The 19,597-nt window shown below is 37.8% G+C and overlaps 1 protein-coding gene across 1 annotated transcript in view; it reads left to right on the top strand.

Annotated features, from left to right (window-relative positions):
* Positions 1–19,597, top strand: part of MME (membrane metalloendopeptidase) — a 45,587-nt gene that overhangs the window by 3,665 nt on the left and 22,325 nt on the right. Inside the window, exons 3-11 of the mRNA XM_075157673.1 lie at positions 4,447–4,608; positions 6,258–6,338; positions 7,091–7,186; positions 7,292–7,410; positions 8,434–8,499; positions 11,809–11,943; positions 14,270–14,371; positions 17,482–17,618; positions 17,718–17,811. Coding sequence (XP_075013774.1) covers positions 4,447–4,608; positions 6,258–6,338; positions 7,091–7,186; positions 7,292–7,410; positions 8,434–8,499; positions 11,809–11,943; positions 14,270–14,371; positions 17,482–17,618; positions 17,718–17,811 — 992 coding nt within the window. The remainder of the gene's footprint in view (positions 1–4,446; positions 4,609–6,257; positions 6,339–7,090; positions 7,187–7,291; positions 7,411–8,433; positions 8,500–11,808; positions 11,944–14,269; positions 14,372–17,481; positions 17,619–17,717; positions 17,812–19,597) is intronic.

Genomic DNA, 19,597 nt, shown 5'->3' with positions numbered 1-19,597 from the left:
TATCTGTTAAACAAAAGTTCAGATAGACTGTGTAACGATGAATGAACTCAAAAAGGAAAAGCAGTAAAAGGTTTGGAGAAATAAGGCATAATGTAAACTGAACATCTAGCAAGAAGTGGCTAAATGAATAGTTTTACTCTTTCATGCTTCTGTTAAAAGATTTAACAGCATGCAAATATTTAAGGGAATAAATAAACATTAGGACATTGATGGGGAAAAATGGCAGGCTTACAAAATTACGTAACATGGTGAAGAAGGAGCATTTTTTAAAAATATAAATTGCTCAATTCAACAGAGATAATCATGGTGAGGCCGCACCTCGAATACTGTGTTCAGTTTTGGGCCCCTCACTACAAGAAGGACATTGAGGTGCTGGAGTGTGTCCAGAGGAGGGCAACGAAGCTGGTGAACCATCTGGAGAACAAGTCTTGTGAGGAGCGGCTGAGGGAACTGGGACTGTTTAGTCTGGAGAAAAGGAGGCTCAGGGGAGACCTTATCACTCTCTACAACTACCCGAAGGGAGGTTGTAGCAAGGTGGGGGTCGGTCTCTTCTCCCAAGTAACAAGCTATAGGATGAGAGGAAATGGCCTCAAGTTACGCCAGGGGAGGTTTAGGTTGGATATTAGGAAAAATGTCTTCACCAAAAGAGTTGTCAAGCATTGGAACAGGCTGCTTGGGGAAGAGGTGGAGTCACCATCACTGGAGGTATTTAAAAGACTTGTAGATGTGGTGCTTAGGGACATGGTTCAGTGGTGGACTTGGTGGTGTTACGTTAGCAGCTGGACTCGATGATCTTACAGGTCTTTTCCAACCTAAACAATTCTATGATTCTATGAAATATACAATGAGAAAAAAAGGTAGATAGACTAAAACATTCCCAAAATAGAAATGTACAGTGTGGTTCTAATTTCTCTTTTAATTTTTCATTAAATACAAGTTTATTCTTTTCACACATTTATCTCATTTACTCACTATCATCTGCCCCGTATTCTACAAACTGTCTAGTTCAAACATTGAAAGAATAAGTCTAAATGAAATGGTGGGAATTCAGTCTCAAAACATGTAAAATGCCAGGGTAATGCTATAAATGTATTCTATGAAAGTGTTTTCTAGCGACAGGAAAATTAGATACTTGACATCATAGAGCTTTTCTGTAATCCACATTCTGCTGTCCCTATATAGGATATGAAAACTGATCCACTGCAGACAGGGGAACTACTCTTGTGAGTAACTACTACTACATGCACATTCCAGCCTGGAACACATAAAATTTACAACCGGGCAAAAGATAGCTTTTGTATTTTACCAGGTGTTAATACTTGGTATTTACACACCATACTGTAAGAGTCCTGGGAGGCAACCAGCGTATCTGATTAAATCGTAATCTTTATGATTAACTTTTAGCTGTGGGGCTATACTTCAAATAAGATCTAAACAGATGCAAAAGCAATGATGTCAAATTGGAATATTTGCTTCTGACCATATTATGATCTTTAGTATTAATATGTGTTCTGTCTAGCAAGGGTCAATTACCAGGAACAGCTAAAAATCTGCCTGGTCTATTAGACTGTTGTAGCAATGAAACCTTACAATGCAGGAAGCAGTTAGGATCAGGGAGCCCCTACATGAAGTTGGGATGTGCTAGCCATTACAGAACTATCAGTTCCAAACACTGCATCTGTCTGTAAATGATTTAGAATGGATAGCTCTAAGCAAAGTTGGGAATGACCAGTTTGAATTTAAAATTGTTATTTATTAACTGAGCGAGGATTTCCATGTCCCACCTAGGTATAATGCATTTAAGGTAGAAATTGCTATAGTCCGATTATGAAAAGGGGAGGTAAGTGTTGGTAAGGACATAATCACCTAGACGACTTGTTCGATTAGGTGGTCACTAGAGTGAGTTCATTCTTGGCTCCAGAAGCAGAACACTGTGAATCAGGAGCCCAGAATGGTTAGCTGGCATCTGCTCAGGCCTTCAGTGCTCAAAGAGCTTCAAAAATAGTTCAGAGAGTTGGTCAGAATTATATAATTTAATAACAAAATCAATTAATATTTTAAAAAGGCAATGTAAAGTGCTTAAGCCAGAGAAATAAACTGTATTATTGGTGTTTAATAATAATCTTACTGGGATGAATCTACAAGTTTAATATTACTTCAAATCAGGATTTCGTAACAGTTCATTTTTAATTTGGCTGCTTCTTCCAGACGATGTAGGATAACATACAGGAAAAGTTAGACAGATAGATACAGATAGAAAGCAAGAAGTATTAACTTGGGAAAATTGTGGTCTTTCAAGAAATATAATTAGGAATAGACATTAAGTGAAATGGTAATGCCTTACACCAGAACTGATCAATACTGTGACAGTTTTTTTCAATGAATTTCAAAATTTTGCAATAGGTACAAGCTACTGAAAAAGAATAAAATGAAGATACTAACTGAATTTATAGTACATTTAATAGAGGAGCTTCAAATAAATGACCAGAAGAAAAAATGTGATGAAAATCCAATTGGTTATACACAGGGTAAAATATCACTAACTGAATGATAATGTAAATCCATTGCAGTGTAGCACATGAAGATACCATGTAATTTATACGTTTCAGCATTTTTTGAATAAGCTGAGTTCAGACAGCACAGACAGATGAGAATAGGGAATTTTGATCTCTCTCATATCAATTTTACCTAGGTAAGCATATTGTGTTTCTCCTGTATCTTCCCCAGGTCACTGGTTGTTACGTCAGCTTATTTGTAAGCTATTAAAGCAACAACTGGCAATTAGCAGTACTACAATAAAATTAAACATTAAAAGTAATTGAGATTCTTACCCTGCTTAAAGCAGGGTCAACTAGAAGTTGCTCAGCATCTTGTCCAGTCTGGTTTTGATTATTTCCCAGATGGAGACTTCGCAAATTCCCTGGCAACCCATTCCAGTGTTTGACCACCCTTATAGTAAGAACTTTTTTCTTAAGTTCAAAAGGATATTTTTTTTTCTTATTTCTGTATGTGTCCATTGCTTCTTGTCCAAGTTTACAGGCAGAGGGGAAATTCCTTGCTCTAATAGACTGGACAGTAGGACTGGATGCTTGGCTTTCTCAAGAATGGGTAAAAAGCAAGTGTCAAACTTAGTAAAACCAGTGAATTTCACAATCTCTGGCTGTTGGCATGATCCTTTATCCTTTCAAATTGAAGTCAGCCTGCCATTGACTTCAGAAGGAAAAGAATCAGGTGGTAGGCATTGTACCTATTTCCACAGTGGTTTTTATGCTACTTAAGCAGTCTAAAATTGAAAATGCATGTGTTCATGGCTTTTTTCATCTTCCAAGCACTGGAACATTGTAAAACCATCAGATGTTGGCCTAAAATATAACACTCTCAAGCCAGCTGAAGATCCCAAGAAAAACGAGGCAGGGGGCAGGAAAGGCAAGTCAACATAAATACTATAGCTTGTCTATCCACCTCTCATTTCCACCAGCATAACGGACATGGAAAATATTGAAAGTACAGGAGAAATAACTATAAATATTTGACTCACCCATGTGGGAGGAATGAACACTTGAAATCACAAGCCTCACCATTTACTAAAAATAATGTCTGAAAAATGGGAAGAATACTCAGTATCCTGGGAAATTCAGAGGTATCACTAGCTCTTGCTTGACTCCTAGCATCTCTCCTTTCTGTGAGAGACTTTGTGTTAGCATACTAGTGGTGAAAGCAGTCTAGGTGGAAGAGGAATACAAAAAAGAAAAAGCACAGAAGGTTTATGAACAGCAGCTGGGAAACTGTCATCGAGGAATCAGATTTCAATAGAGAACCCCACGTCAGTGACCAGTTAGTCTTTGACGAGACACTTCAAGAGGGTCAATAGGGATAGCAAGAGGCAGTATCAGTTCTAGAATAAAATGTGGAATAGGTCTAAAAAATCAATGTAGATTCAGGAAAGCATTAATAGGAAAACTTTCTTGACAAGACCTTAAATGGTACAACAAAGTCATTATTTTATCGAAATAGATTGGATTCAGCTGAGCCAACATCATACTTAATTACTTAAGTTACATTACAGTGGATACTTAACCTCTGGTATGTCTCGTGCTTTTAATTTCTCTTTTCACCACATTTCAATACAAAGAAGTGTAAGTCAGTAAATGAAACATCTTACATTTTATTTAAAATGGAGCAACCACTCACAAGGAGTAGGAACATTAGTCAGTTTACCCATCAGTAAACACAGGCAACAGAAAAGTATATAAGTTATGGGCAGTAAAGGAATAGTAATTCATTATTCACTGACTAGTACTTTGTTTGGTCTAGAACATTCAAGTAGGCTTGAGCCTATTCTAAACTAAAGAAAATATATTTATTACTTCTGTCTTCAGAGCAAGCAAATGTATTCATTTATTTTCTCTAAAGATTCTTTATGCCTTCATCTGTCTCGTATTACAGCAGCCCGAATCCTTGAGAACATGGACACCACTGCAGAGCCTTGTAATGATTTTTACCAATATGCCTGTGGAGGATGGCTTAAGAGGAACGTCATTCCAGAAACCAGCTCCCGTTATAGTAACTTTGATATTTTAAGAGACGAACTAGAAGTTGTTTTAAAAGGTCAGTGGGGTTTATGTTTGTGGACTATATAAAGTTTCTTCTTTGGCTTACATGTTATCCTAATAATATGTGGTTGTCTAGCAAAGCTTAAAATACTACCAAATATTTCAGTTTCTTTGTGTTCGGTTCAGGACAAATCTACCACAAAGTGTTTGCTTGGAGAATGCTGTGGAAGTTATGCTGTTGTGTCTGACACCGGAGTGGAGTTGACCAGACCTGACCTTTCTGGTATCTGGACTCTGTGTGCTCATCTGCATATTATAACAACTGAAATCCGTTTCATTACCCTCATGCACTAACAATAGCAGCCAAGCTAGGTAAAGAAGAAAGAGGTCTGCCTGTGTCAAAGTCAGCTGAAATGCTGGAAGTTGCTCTCTGGCAGCCCTATGTTCTGCATATCTGTATTTCATCAGCTAAATCCCAAAGGGCAGGCAAGCGATTTTCTAACTAGTCACATCATAAACTTACAAATATTCCTTTTTCCGCAAAATGTAATAGTGTCCAATTGTCCACATTTTCCTTTTTCAGATGAAAATAACAGAGTCAAAGAAGTCAGTTTATACTCTAGTCATGAAACATTCTCCAAACCATTCTCTCCAGACTCAATATCCTATTTTAACTTTGCATATCTTCTGGTTTTCTCAGGTTTGCAGTTTATGGATGCCATGGTGTTCCTTAGGCTTCAGTTTCTGTGGAGCAAAGCAATTCTAAAGTAGTAATTGGAGTAATTGTAAGGTAGTGGCAAGAGTGGGCTGCTCCACAGGGGAAAGCGAGCCGGGAGCCAACTGTAACTCGAGGCAGGCAGGGACAGAGGCCTCACAGACAAGGGGCTCAGTCCCACAGGACCCAAACCAGAAGAGCAGAGCAGGTCCAGTGACAGTGACCAGGTTCAGCCAACAGCCCCATAATCACCAGACGAGTCCATAGTCATGCAGCAGGTCTGCAGGGAAGGCCAGGCAAGGTCAGGCTCCGCAAGGTACAAGGCCAGGTCCAGCACACCTACAAGAGCATGGGCAAGGACCGTGGGCAAGGGGCTGACCTGGACTGCTGCTCCTGAGCCAACAGGCATAGGGTGCACAAGTGGAGGCACCAGATGAGGCTTCTCATGGCTCTTTCTTACAATTTAGCTGTTTTCATACAAGTATGATCCACGGTCATACAGCTGCACCATACCAAAACAGACCTTGAACTCCAACAGCTAAACTCCTGGCTGCAGTGAAGAGATTGCAGATTAGAATTACAGGAAAAGATGGTTACAGGCTGGTTACTGCAGTTAGAGCCTGCTAGTATACTTAGGGCCCTGACAGCAATTCTCTTCACACAATAGCTTGGTCATCTAAAAACTGTCCCTGAAAAGTCAGAGCATTTGTATTTCGCCAAGGATGATCCACAGAATATCTACCTGACTCCTTTATGCTCAGTATATTAACACAGACTGATGTAATTGCAAGCCATATAATCTCCAGACATTTTTCCCCTTGGCTTTTGAAAGGCAAAGCTGCTCTGGAATTTGAGATGGACAGGGAGCACTTATCGTCCACCCTCTGGTCCTCAGGATGGGATAATGCCTGGGTATCCTCTGTGGTTCCTTCAGTATCCTTCCAATAAAGATCAGATACTAACATATATTTGCTGTCTATGTGTTCCAGATGTCCTCGACACACCAAGCAGTGATGATATAACAGCAGTGCAGAAGGCAAAAACTCTGTACCGATCGTGCATAAATGAAAGTAAGTGTTTCCTGAATTTATTGCATATAGGATATATAAATATAATCCAAAGAATCCTATCTTCACAGTCAGCTATACCTATATCCTCCTAGTCTCTGTGCATAATTTTTTAGATATTCTTCATGAAAACTAAAATGTATCCATTCTATAAAGTCAAATAAGAATGCCAATAGTAAAATTAGTACTGTTTCTCCTGTTTTACTTGCTTTGATATTTTAGGTGAGATTACATTACTCTTCAGTTAGTTTGCTGCAGATACTTAATCTCAAATCCTTTCAGTTAAATGTGAGTTAACTTCTTTTGTAGAAATTATCAAGGATGAGGTGGAAAATAATTGGCATACCAGGCTTCTAGAAAGACAGGGAGATCATTTATTTCAAGAATTTGAGCTAGATGCTGCCACTAGAATGAGGAGCAGTAAACAGTTAGCAGTGCTCCCTAAATCACATGTTTTTATATTTTCTATAATGTTACTAATACTTCTCAAAACTATGATTTCAAGCTATCTGCAGAGTGAAAATACAATAGTTCTTCAATGTCATGGTTGCAAGGATTTGCATATGCTGTTTGCCGTCATGACTGAAACATATTTTTAAAATTAAATGTTAAAGCACAGTCATACATCAGAGCATACTCCTATTGTGGTGATGGTGAAAACATATTTCTCAGCTTCATTATTCTGAACTCATTATAATAGTATAACATTTGTGTGTTTTAAAATGTCATGGTAACTCATTTTATTTTTCCAAAAGCTACCATTGATAGCAGAGGTGGAAGTCCTTTAATCAGTTTATTGCCAAATGTATCTGACTGGCCTGTAGCAACAACTAACTGGGATTCTTCCTATGGTAAGATAATCTGTGTTTATTTCCTTTTCAGTTAAAATTTCTAAGTTATTGTACTTTTCATAGTACAATAGAAAAATAGACTGAGTATACCTTTCATTTGCTTAGGTACTGCTTGGACAGCTGAGACGGCTATTGCACAGCTGAACTCCAGATATGGGAAAAAGGTCCTTATTAATTTTTTTGTTGGCACAGATGATAAAAATTCCACAGCACATATCATTCATGTAAGTCTCTCTGGATGGCATTGCCTTGTTGATCATAAAAGTGCAGCAAAATAACTAGAAGCATAGACATAAATGTTAACCAGGAGAAACATTAGTGATTTGAATTTTACCAGAGTAAGTTGTAGATGAGTTTGTGGATCCTATGTAGTTTTCAAACTTAAATTACCAGTTTCACAGTGTACTGTCCATTCTTAAAGTTAACATTTTTATTCTGTGCACTCATGCACTGCTATTCTCAGTGAGATGAGAGTAACAGAGACATATATAGACATACAAACAATTTATGTGTACAGTGGACAGAAGACAGACATGATCTACTTACATATGCATGGAAGCAAATAAGTAAACATGATTTCCTTACCATGTACTTCAGGCAGAAAGCTCTGTCACTGAAAACCTGGGCTACGGTCCCAATGGCAGGAAGCCCACAAAGGGGGTTGTGTTTTTACAAGGTATTCAGATGCCAAAGTACTAATGGGACCTGCAGTCAGCTGGCACAGATATGGAAGTGGCTGAGAGCATTTGCATAAGGAGTATGTCGAGAGTGCCCTGCCTGTAAATGTAAGATGATCTCTGAAAATGGAAAATCCAGAGGAAGACAGTATTACATATGGTGAATCTTCACCAGCTACTCCTGAGACGCAACAGTTGCAAGAGCAAAGGTCTAATCTTTCTTGTCAACGGGTGGAGAGATCCTTGACTACATCGCATGTGTGAATTTCAAATACGCAGTAACTGCCTTGCTTGTCTGTGGACTGTTTTGTCTTCTGTACATCCAGTGTTTTCACACTGGTTATGTGTAGCATGCATTGTTCAGAAAGAGAAAAAAAAAAGACTGAAAAGAAGGACAAAAAGTATAAGGAGAGTGAAAAGAATTAAAGGAAAGTAACAGGATGAGAAACTCCGCTTTGGCCAGAAGATAATTTGGCAAGAGTGAAGCATCAGCTTCACTTGACCAAAGAACAGTACAATGCTAAGCCATTTTGTCCTTAAGCACTTTTTAATTTTTGTTTGAATTTATAGATTGATCAGCCTGGGCTTGGCCTGCCTTCTCGTGACTACTATGAATGCACTGGTGCATACAAAGAGGTAAGATGAAGCTGACAGATCACTGATTACATTTTAGAAGTTTTAGCCTATATTTTCAAGGCAGACATATCTTCAAGAGTGGGGATAGGCAAAGAGCAGGAACAGTCCTTCCCCAAAGAGATTCCAGTAGTGCCCCTTGGAAACATCACTGAGAGAATTGGGGAAACTGGAATTAGAAAGGTAATAATGATGAGCATTTAAACAAGGTGAGAATAGCATGTGTGACAGACTGGAGAAAGAAGTTCTAACATGGTTAAGTGTGCAAGAAGGCAAGAGAGCCAAAAGAGAAATGACGAGGATATAGAGAAACTAGATTAAGGACAAGTAGAAATAAGTTAGCTAAGAATGGGAGGGAGTGTCCTGAAGATGAGGTGTTATAATATTATGCCATAAATGTTAGTGACCTAGTTTGATCTTCCTGGCTGCACTAGGAGCCAAGGGGTTCTTGTCTAGATCCCAGTTGCCAGTACGTACCAATTGTGTCTGCACTGGATGAGAAGACTGCACATTCCTCTGGCATCACTACCTATCTCCCTTCCTGTTTCCCCTTCCCTTCTCTTCCATTCGTCTTGTAATCACTGAACATATATGTGGAAGAAAAGAAAAGTAGTCGCTTTTCCACACAATTCCTGTATGATTATGCAAGTCAGAAGAGGAATAGCTACTTGACTTTTTAGGACCTCTTGGAAGGAAATAAACATGACAAAATTTAGCTTTGTTACACAACTTCTGCCAGGCTTCACAGCTGAGTCAAGAGGTACCTTGTAACTGTCAAAGTTGTATTAAGATACAATATGAGTGGTTATGGATCACCCCTGTTCTGTCACTACAAAAAGGATGCCATTTCTGAATTGTGATCGACCGGCATCGATTGGCAAGTGCTGCAGGTGTCAGTGGAGTCCAGGTGGACTAATCATATCACTAATGTGCTTAGAAAGAAAAAAAAGAACTGTTCAGAATCAAAGACACACTTTTCTGCATGAAAGATCTGAAAAGATCACAGTCACCTAAGTCAACTGCTGAATGAAAATGCAGCAGCTGAAGTATGTGATAACATAGAAATTGCTTCAGATACCTTCATGTTTAGTTATTATTCGTACGCATTTTCATTAACCTGTTAGCACTGACACTGTGTATCCCTCGCTGCTAATCTTGGATATGCTTTAAGTCCTTGAGAGGTGAAGTATATGTATTTGCTGAAGTCATGTGGTAGCTGAAACTGCTACCACAGTAACCTTTAATTAGACCATTTTCTTCTGTGTAATTAAATGCAGAAGCAATGAGAAAGCATACAAAATGTTTCGGTTTTGTAGGTATTTTGCTGACATGCTAACAGTTAATACTCTAATACTGATTACATTTAATTACAGATCATATGCTAGTAAAGACAATCGTTACCATATTAACTATTCAATTACATTATTATCACATGTGTTATGGCCTCTAGGAGCTGGCTCATGTATCACAATTTGCTCCCTTCCTTGTATTACGTCGACTGCAGCACTAAAAGACAATTCCCATTCTAATCTCTGACCTACCAGAAAGTATCATACTACTTTCCACTGCTGGAAAGTAGAGGAGGAAGTATTTAAAAAAACCCGCAGATTTATCACTGAAAGGCAGATTCATAATATTCTTAACAAGCATGAGTACTTCAAGCTAGGGACGTTCCTCCTTTCAATCCCTGCACTCTGATAGCAGCCTTTTCTTGGCTCTGTTTCCTGCTGTGTCATTCTACTCTTTGAGCTGTATGTAGCACACAAGATATCTGCCTCCTGCACTTTAACCTCTGGCTTTGTCAGGACTTCCCACCACAAAGCTACAAGTGGAATCTGTGATTAAGATATTTAAAAAATCTTCTTCTCTTGTAAAATATATGACTTCTCTGCTCACACAGGAGTTATTTTGCCATCTAAGTTCCCGCTAAAATATCTGAGAATATTTATACAGTCCATTTGAAATCAGCTGACTTAGTTCTTTGCCACCTGACCATACAATGATTTGCACTTTAGGCCAAAAATGAAGTCCATTGATCAGTACCTGAAGATCTCTGTTGACTTACTGGTTTGGGGTAATGTCTGTATTGAATTCTTATAAATTGTATTTGGATATTTTAAATAGGCATTTACAAGCTTGGTATGCTCTCCCTTTTGTGACTTGATGTAACTGTCAGTAGTTTCATGGGCTTTTCTCTTTCTGATAAAATAATATATCTTGATTAAAAGTAACACTGAGGGTTCAGTCCTTCAAGACGCTGTTAGCCACCTGTCTTTTTGAAGACTGCTGTCAGTACTTTGCCTGAGCTGCTCAGAGTTCTCCAGCGCGCACAGCCTGTTACAGCACAGCATTGTTGGCAGATAGGAGACCCTGAGGAGATGGATGCCAAGGAAGGTGGTGGCTGTATAAATGTAGCATTCACTAAAGGGGTGCGTCCTACTGCCTTAGGAGCTGAACGTACCAAAATATTTCTATTAATAAAGTTGATGACATGCACACCTTATTAATCCTAGGTTTTATCACTATTTTGCATAAAATAGATTTATTATTAGATAGCTAATCTAATATGTATTTTTATTTGCATTTAAAAAGCATATTGAAAACAGCATTTCTGTTGACAGAAAAATGAATGTGGCTTAAGAGGAATTAGAATAATATTAAGTTCCATAAAATGTAATCAGATCTGTAGATATTTGACAGTGTAACATTTAAGAGCATATACTTCCATATTTCCATTCTTATCCTTGGTGAATTTTGATATGTTACATTTAATATATACTATATTACCTATAGTACCTGTAAGTATACTAAATTTAGATACGGCAACATGATTTCTAAATGTTCCAGGAAGCAATAGAGAAGGTAGACTGCTTCTAGGAGTAATTTTCCCACAATGCTAATTCAACACAGTCCATCAGCATTTCTCTTGGTTTTATGTTTCTGGGAACATTGCTCTTTGGAAGCAGTATTTTTGGAAGTTGTGATTAAAGTGAGCTAGAAAAAACATGGATGATGGTTTAAATATGGACGTACAAATGTCTCATTTTAAATAATGAAAACACAGTATAGTATTTGAGACTGTTTAGCTTTGAACGGTGCTACAAATTATACAGCAATTTTCCATGAGGGAATTTTCAAAGTTAACTTCTATTTGTGATCTGACAGTATTTCAGGATAAATTACTATTAAGCTACTTAAGAAAGGGATGAAGAACTGTAGTTCATAAAAATGGAGATGAAATCTTGAAGATAATCAAGGTATGCTATACTTTGAAGAGCTTTGTCTTTAAAATGTTTGTATTTTTTCCTGCAGGCATGTTCTGCCTATGTTGATTTCATGATTTCTGTAGCTAAACTAATCCTACAAGAAAGAAATATTTCTTTCAATGAGAGCAAGATTTCTGAACAAATGGAAAGAGTTATGGACCTGGAGAAAGAGATTGCCAATGTAAGAAAAATATTTTCAAAGTATCCTTTAAATAACTGACTTTTTTCTTAATACCTAAAAAAGCTAACTGTAAGCTGAGTTATTAAGTTACTTGCTAATGTTATTTTGCGGGACCAAAAGCTGACCAAAAATGTATGGGGCCTGGAACACCTAAGAGGAACACATAATAAGACAGACATGCCTTCTAACGAGCAGGGGAAAATATTTGAGTTAGCTGTTTTCCAAACAGCAAAATGTTTTATATCCTAATCTGTTCACAGAAGCCCTTCACGAGAAGAAAGACAGAGCAAGAGAGAGAGAGTCTTGGTTTCTGTTTAGTCTGTTTTGGAAAGTGAGTTTTGGGAGATGCTTTCGGGCCTCTTCTCCCTTTGTCATTTTTTCCCCGTGGGCTGTTTTGTTATCAGAGCAGTAGATTCCCAACCCTTGGCCTGCCATGCAACACAAAGTAATGTTTGTCCTCCACAAGCTGCTCCACAATGCTGATTGTTCCAAGTGCATTTTTAATCAAACACTGTTCTCCATTAAAGTATGGCTTGGAGAAATAGCCAGAATTTGAACTTGCACAGAGAAAAACAAATGGAAATTCAAACATGGCTTATGATTATTAAACATTTCAGAAAGACCTGAAGCTGAGGATGACTGTAAAACCAGCCAAATACAAATTTTCTGGCTTCAGCTATTTTTCAAGTTACACTGATAGTAAGGGCACGTGTTTGGCAGGGGAAGACCTTTCCACCCCATCTGTATGAACTAAAACCATCTGATTCTGATTCTCTTCACATTTTCCTGAGAAACACACCTGCGGTCTTAGATCAAAGATGGAAAATTATTACAAGAAAAGGAATTCATTGGAGAAAAATTTGAAGGGGGGTACAAAAGGAAACCACAACTGAAATGTCTCTACAGCAGTTGCTGCTGGTATAGAGTGCAGTTGGTTGTGGGTAAGCTGCTATTGCCTTGGTTTTTAACCTCTTTCATCAAAAACTCAGCACCAGCCTGAACATTACTGGAAGAGAGCTGGCATTGTATTCTTGGGAATTTGTTAAAGAAAATGCAGAAAAAAATACTGAATGCACAGTAGATTAGGAAAGAGGAAGCAGAAGAGAAACCTTTCTTAAAAAAGGATATAGAGAGATAAAATCAGACTTGGCATGACTGATTTTTCAAAACAGTTTAAATGGATAAAATCTACTATTCTTGCTCCTGACTGAGTCAGTTAAGAGTACTCAGGCAGTAGTGATGTAGGTTCTCCCATGAATTACTCTCATGGATCACAAGATCACTCTTTTCCTGTAGTCGTTAGTTTACCTGCATTTTCTCTCTTTGCCATCAAAAAAAGTGGGAGTTAAAAGGGGGTGGAGTATGAGGGGAGCAAGTGCTGATGCTGTCACAAGGTACTTCTGCATGAGAAAAAGGTATGAAAGAGGATACAAGAATGCACTTCAGAAGCCTGCAGAAGCATCCTAGCAAGGGACACACTAGTGTTTGAGGAAAAGAACAGAAAGATATCCAAGAGAGTACTCAGAGACAAAGGGAGTAGTTACCATTAGGTGCTGGTTTTATCTCCTCTCATTCTACATTGTACACGCCCTAATTCCAGAGACCACCCTGCTGACATTTGCTGTCTAGAGACTCCAGTGATTAACTTGCCTCATAAAGCACCACCACTGACACAGTTCTCTGGCAGTCAGCCAGTTTTATTCTCTATAAGAAATGGCCCTAATACAGTCATTCCATTAAGGTGCTAATGTATGTTAATGCACATTTTTAACACACCGGTGCAAAACCACATTGCCTAGACTAATGCAAAGCTTATTTGAGTTATGACTCCCTTTCTATAGAGTGGTTCCAGAAAGAATGTATCAGGTAGCACGTGCATCCTGATCAGAACGCTCACACTGCATTCCTACCACAGCACGGTGGTTGCCCCATACTCAATAAATACATCTCCTTTATTCCCTTCTCCCAAGATTTTTGTATCTATCGATAACAATGTCTACTCAGTGCTTCAAGTGGTATGGGTCTATGTTCCAATCAGTGTTCCTGCACAGCCGGAGTTGTTGATGCTGTAATGCAAAACAAATCCAAAAAGTAAAGCTCAGAAATTTACTGTCAGAAATTTAGTTCATTTAATCTATCCTTTTATATACTTTTTATCTATAAAATGCCATCCATATTTACATGTGGGGTACTTTCAGTTAATGCAAACTTATAGTAATGTATTAAGCCAGAAATACTCATTTTCTTTCTTTGTACCTCCACTTACCAAAATTCCTGTCAACTGACTCAAGGTACTTAGTAATTTTCTCATGATTAACTTTGACAGGCAACAACAAAATCTGAAGACAGAAATGATCCACTTTTGCTGTACAATAAAATGACCTTGGCACAGCTCCAAAACAACTTCTCATTGGAAATCGATCATAAGGTGAGTGATCAATAATCTGATATTTTAACCTCTAATTTATCACTGATGAGATTTAAATAATGAAGCCTGACAATTTTTTCTTTTAAAGACATTTCTTTCTTGAGCTTAGATATACTTGAAATTGAACAGGATACCTGACACGCACACTATATTACCTAAACATCTGATGACATTAAACTATATGTAAAAGACTGTACCCACTGTTTCTCCTAACTTGAAGGCAGATCTTGCCCCTCTGTTTCAAGATAAAGAGATGGAAAAGGACAAAGGTAAAAAACCATCATAAGCTTTACTTACCCTCACGGGTTCAGGATGGTAAATCCTGCAAAACTTGCACATACGTAACCCTTGCTGGAAATCAGGAGAGTATCCTTTCCAGAGTACAAATAAATTTGCTTCCTGTAATTACCACAGCAGCTCTACAGGGCCCAGGAGAAAAGTTAAGACTGCAGCCACCAATTGATTCAAATATGTTGTAGCGTGGATAAACAGGCCCTCTCTGTTTATCCAGAGCTGCAAATTCAGAACAAAAAGTCCTGTTTTTCCAACATTCCCTCTGTAAGATGGGCTCCCAAAGCAAGCATAAAGGAGCCCAGGAAGTCATGTCTATGAATCAGGAAAATTCTACCCATTCCTCCCACTGTAGCTCCCCCAGGGTGTTTCAGCTCTGCCTTTTCTCTTATCACGAGCCATGTGCTGTTTGTGCAGTATAACCTTTAATTCATGGCACCACAAAGTCTGGCTAAAGAATAGCCAAAGATTTGATAGCATAGGTGTGCCTCCTCAGTAACATCATGTCTTACTGGATGTGGATATTTTTTATCATAAATAACTTTGACTTCAGTATCGTGCACAACAGGCAAGCAGGTTAACTAATGTGTCACATGGAAAGCACTGTGGTCTGACTGGCAGGAACGCATTATTGAGTCTTTTGAGGCCAGCAGGTACTATGAAATACTATTATTCCTACCACAGTTTCATAATCACTGCTATTTTTATTGACTTTAAATTCTTCAATTCCAAATTATATGACAGTTCATTTCTGCCTAGCTTAATTTGTTTCATAATTTACCTTCTCCCACAGGTCTTAGTTGAACAGTTACCATTACAGTCATAATCTCAGAAACTAACTTCTCTTGTCACAGAATGGTATTGCCCTGGTTATTTTTAGTTCCTGGGGAGTGCTGCAGATCAGCAATAATCGTCTGCTCTAAATTTATCCAAAAATGCTCAAAAGACACATGATGGGAGTTGGTAGCGTTGTTGTAATGGTCTAAGGATAGAACAGCAATTATTCCTAAGATCAGCTTGAAGTTTGCTGCTTCTCTTTCAAACCTGAAGTGATTCTATTCCTGAAAGCTTATCTGCTTTCCTCAGCTACATTAGTTTGTCTGATGAAAGATGTTACCTCTTCCAGTAAAACTTTCCTCTCAAAAGACAGACTGGGAAAAAATCACCAATACTTTTCAAAATAATAGGCATAACAAAAACTTCAAAAATTAAACAAAAAAAAGTATGAAAAAAAGCACAAAGATTCTTTGCTTTTCTTAAATATAACACCTTCCTTTTCATTACTAAAATGAGTATCTACCCAATGTGGTAAAAGCAGTGAGTAGGTCTAGAGTTTTGATGATGATTTTCAGCTTCTGCTCTGAATCATTTTTTCAGTCAAATGGTGATCCACAGAGGCCATGGATTGGGAAACCTTGGGCCAATATGGAGAATCTGAAGCAGTGTATAGAGAGTTAGTTGTAACATCAGTGTCATTTACTGAAAAAGTGAATGGAGAAATTGGAGGACTATATAACACTGTACGATCTACTGTATTCCAAGCTGGAGGATCTGTCCCTCTCAGCTGGTATCATACAGAGGAACACAAGTAACACACTTAATACTTGTGAAAATACTTCGTTTGACATCAGCTGCAGGTGTGAACTTCCTGGGTACGGGAATGCGGAGGTTGCAGCCTCCCATTACTACTACTCTGTTGCTTTGGGTTTTGCGATGGATGAACAGCAACACGGCTGCACGCAGTCTGGCTTCTTTGCCCACTTACAGCACGGCTCCATGGCTCAGGTCGCAGTGCTGTGCCGCCGAGCAGTGACCACAGTCTGCGTTCTCTTAGTAAGCAAGAGAATGACTTTGTGTTCTCGGTCAGTCCTTTGACCCATCTACTGTCTGAGGCTCATGATATTACTAACCAAAGACTTACCAAAGGGAAATTATTTTTCTTATCAGCAAACTAGTAAGAGTTTGCAGTTGAGAGTGCCCACGCACTAAAATAATGCTCTGTTCTGACTAGATGGACACTACAGAATGAAAACTTAACAGAAAATAACTTTCATAGGTACTATGTCATGAAGTTATGTAGGCCTCTTGCAAAGGTGAATACCAGCATAAAGAAAATGGGGGTTTAGGACCAGAGAGGCAGAAAACGAACAAGAACTCTAACCTTTGTCTGAGAACTGTCTGTCACAGCATGCTGCAGACTGACCTGCTATCAAATCAGTTGCTTCTCCAGTATCAAGTACTGTGGCGTGCAGAGGAAAATTCATTATAGATAGAGCATTTAGTGTGTCTGTTTTAAAGCCTATTAAAATAAATCCTTTTATGGACGTCAGTGTACTTCAGAACAAGTCCTTACCATATGCTTCAGAATGGACTGCCAAGTATACCATGAATCTTATTGCCCCATAGATACAGAGACATACTGTACGGAAAATCGGGCTGTTAGTCATGCATTGATTTAAAAGTTCTTAGCCAAATACAGCGAAAAGGCAACTCAAAATTTTACTTAATATACCATTTCTGCTTTTCCAGGCTAAAAGGAAGGGGTCATAACATTTTTAATTGTGTTAGTCTGAAATCAAAACAATGTCTCGACCCTTTCTGCTAAATACCACCCTATTTTAATAGGATTTTAGAGAACGGAGGATATAAATTATCTCAGATCAGTTACTATTATGATGACTCCATTTACAAGCAGTGTAGGTATTAGGAAAACTAAAGGCAGAGCATTGGTGTTGTGCAAACATATTTAAACTGGATAAAACAGCTAAATATTGATTCTTTATGATTTAACCATATAATAATGCATATTGATTTTCTAGGTATTCAACTGGTCAAAATTTATAAATGATATAATGTCAACTGTACAAATTAACGTTGACAACACTGAACATGTCGTTGTTTATGATCCAGAATACCTTATCAAGCTGAAGTCTATTCTTAATAAATACACTCCCAGGTATGTATGTCAGGTATTTTTGTAATTTGCATTCTATTTCCAATAAACTTAAAAAACCTGAAAGCATTACCAGCTTATTATTGGTTTTTTGTTAAACAGAGACCTTCAAAATTACATGATCTGGCGATTCGTAATGGATCTCGTCAACAGCCTAAGCAGTAACTACAAGGACACAAGGAATGCTTTTCGTAAGGTACAGAAATTAATCTCTTTTTAAATTGTAAAGATGAATTTTGTGAACTACAAAAGATAAATTTTTTTATGTACCTGTATATAAAAATTTAACATATTTTTAATTTTGCACACAAAAGCTAGATGTGTTTGCTGAAGCTTCTGCTGGAGTGTACACATAATTTATGCATTTAACCTCTTGATATCATATAAATAAACCGCAGTGGAATTGAAAAGCACTGTTCTGGAACTTGGTCTCCATGTCTTTCTCAATCTAAATTAATCCCCATTTTGATAACAGAACACTCCCATTTATTTGTAAATGATTTCTCTACAGTTCTGATTGATTTGTTACAAACTCTTAAGCATCCAGAGTAATACATTCAAAGTCAAACATTATGGGCCCAGTCTTGTTTTTCAGGCATTTGATCCTGCAGATATTGTAGTGCTTTGAAGGAAATGCTGAGCAATTTCACAAACAGATTGGAGATGGAAGTCCTCTGTATTTCCACAGTAGAACTTTCTATTTTGTGAGTTTGCTCAGCTCCACTTAAAAAGGTTAAGGCCATTTTGTTAAAGAAATACTTTAACACACATATGCAACTTTTTAAGGAGATTCTGCTTGTTACAGAAAAAGATAATAATTACCGGAGGAAGTCAACAAACGTTCAGTTTGGTCACTTTTATATATCTGAACAGTCTCTGGGCAGTCTTATTCATTATTTGGCTTTTTCCCCTACTCTTTAAAGTATGAAACTATTTTAATATAAAGCTTCCTATTTGCTTAGTCGGCATCATCAGGGAATACTATGTTTTGCACTCTATAAACTAAAGTCATCCCCACTACCTCTTAGGATTTCACTGAGGAAGTTTCATTTAGAAAAATGTCAAAGAACAACAGAAAAAGATTTACCATAGTCTATATATAAAAACATACAATTGTCTGCTAATTAATTAATAATATATGATATAGTATAGCTGGAGCTTCTCACACTAAATGCAGTGGAAATAAACTAGCATTTGTCTTGTTAAGTTTGCTTTCAAGTATAAATGTTAGGACAGTTACGGCACTCCATCAATCTCTCATACCATTTTTTTTCTGGGTTGTGTGGCTAATTGGTCATTTATTCATTCAAAACTCCATTTAAATACAGAGTGCTTAAAATGAGCTACAGAAAGTGCCAGTGTGCTCTGCCAGCAAATCTACTGTCAAGAGGCCCAGATGCGGGGGTGGAAGAGCATGCAGAGTAGTATCATGACAATAATTTAATACTTACAGCTACTGGGACTGTATCCTCAGGAAAGAAACCAAAGAAACGCATCAGTATCTTTCTTTTTTCCCCAAGATTTATTTAAAGAGAAAAAAACTGCGTTCCCTACAATGTTGTAGTTGAGAATTTATGCCCCATGAGATCAAGAGGTGTAATTTCAGATGCATTAATGATTTCAAATGCAGTAATGCATTTTAATTGCACGTTATTTTTACTAATAAGCAGGTAAGTTTCTGTTGCTGAAGAAAGCACCACTTTGTTTTTTCTCGTGCACCTCTGGTAACACTAGGCTTACTTAAAAAGAGTCTATCTCAGGGTTCCTCTGAAGGGCAATCCTGGTCTGATGGAAGTCCACCATGGTCTCAAGCAGCCAAGTCACATGCTGAGACCAGTGAACTATGTTTGACTAGGATAAGCTTGAGCAGCACAAAGTGATCTACCAGAATCTTCATTGCATAGTCATTCTGAATTAGTTATTCATTTAATTAAGCTCAGTACTGCTAATGTTTGTTACTGTTTTTGCTTTAAGTTCTGGGG

Source organism: Calonectris borealis, chromosome 9, assembly GCF_964195595.1.
Source record: "Calonectris borealis chromosome 9, bCalBor7.hap1.2, whole genome shotgun sequence".
Lineage (NCBI taxonomy): Eukaryota > Metazoa > Chordata > Aves > Procellariiformes > Procellariidae > Calonectris > Calonectris borealis.
Note: the sequence above shows the minus strand (reverse complement) of the source record. Positions and strands in the feature narration are given on the sequence as shown.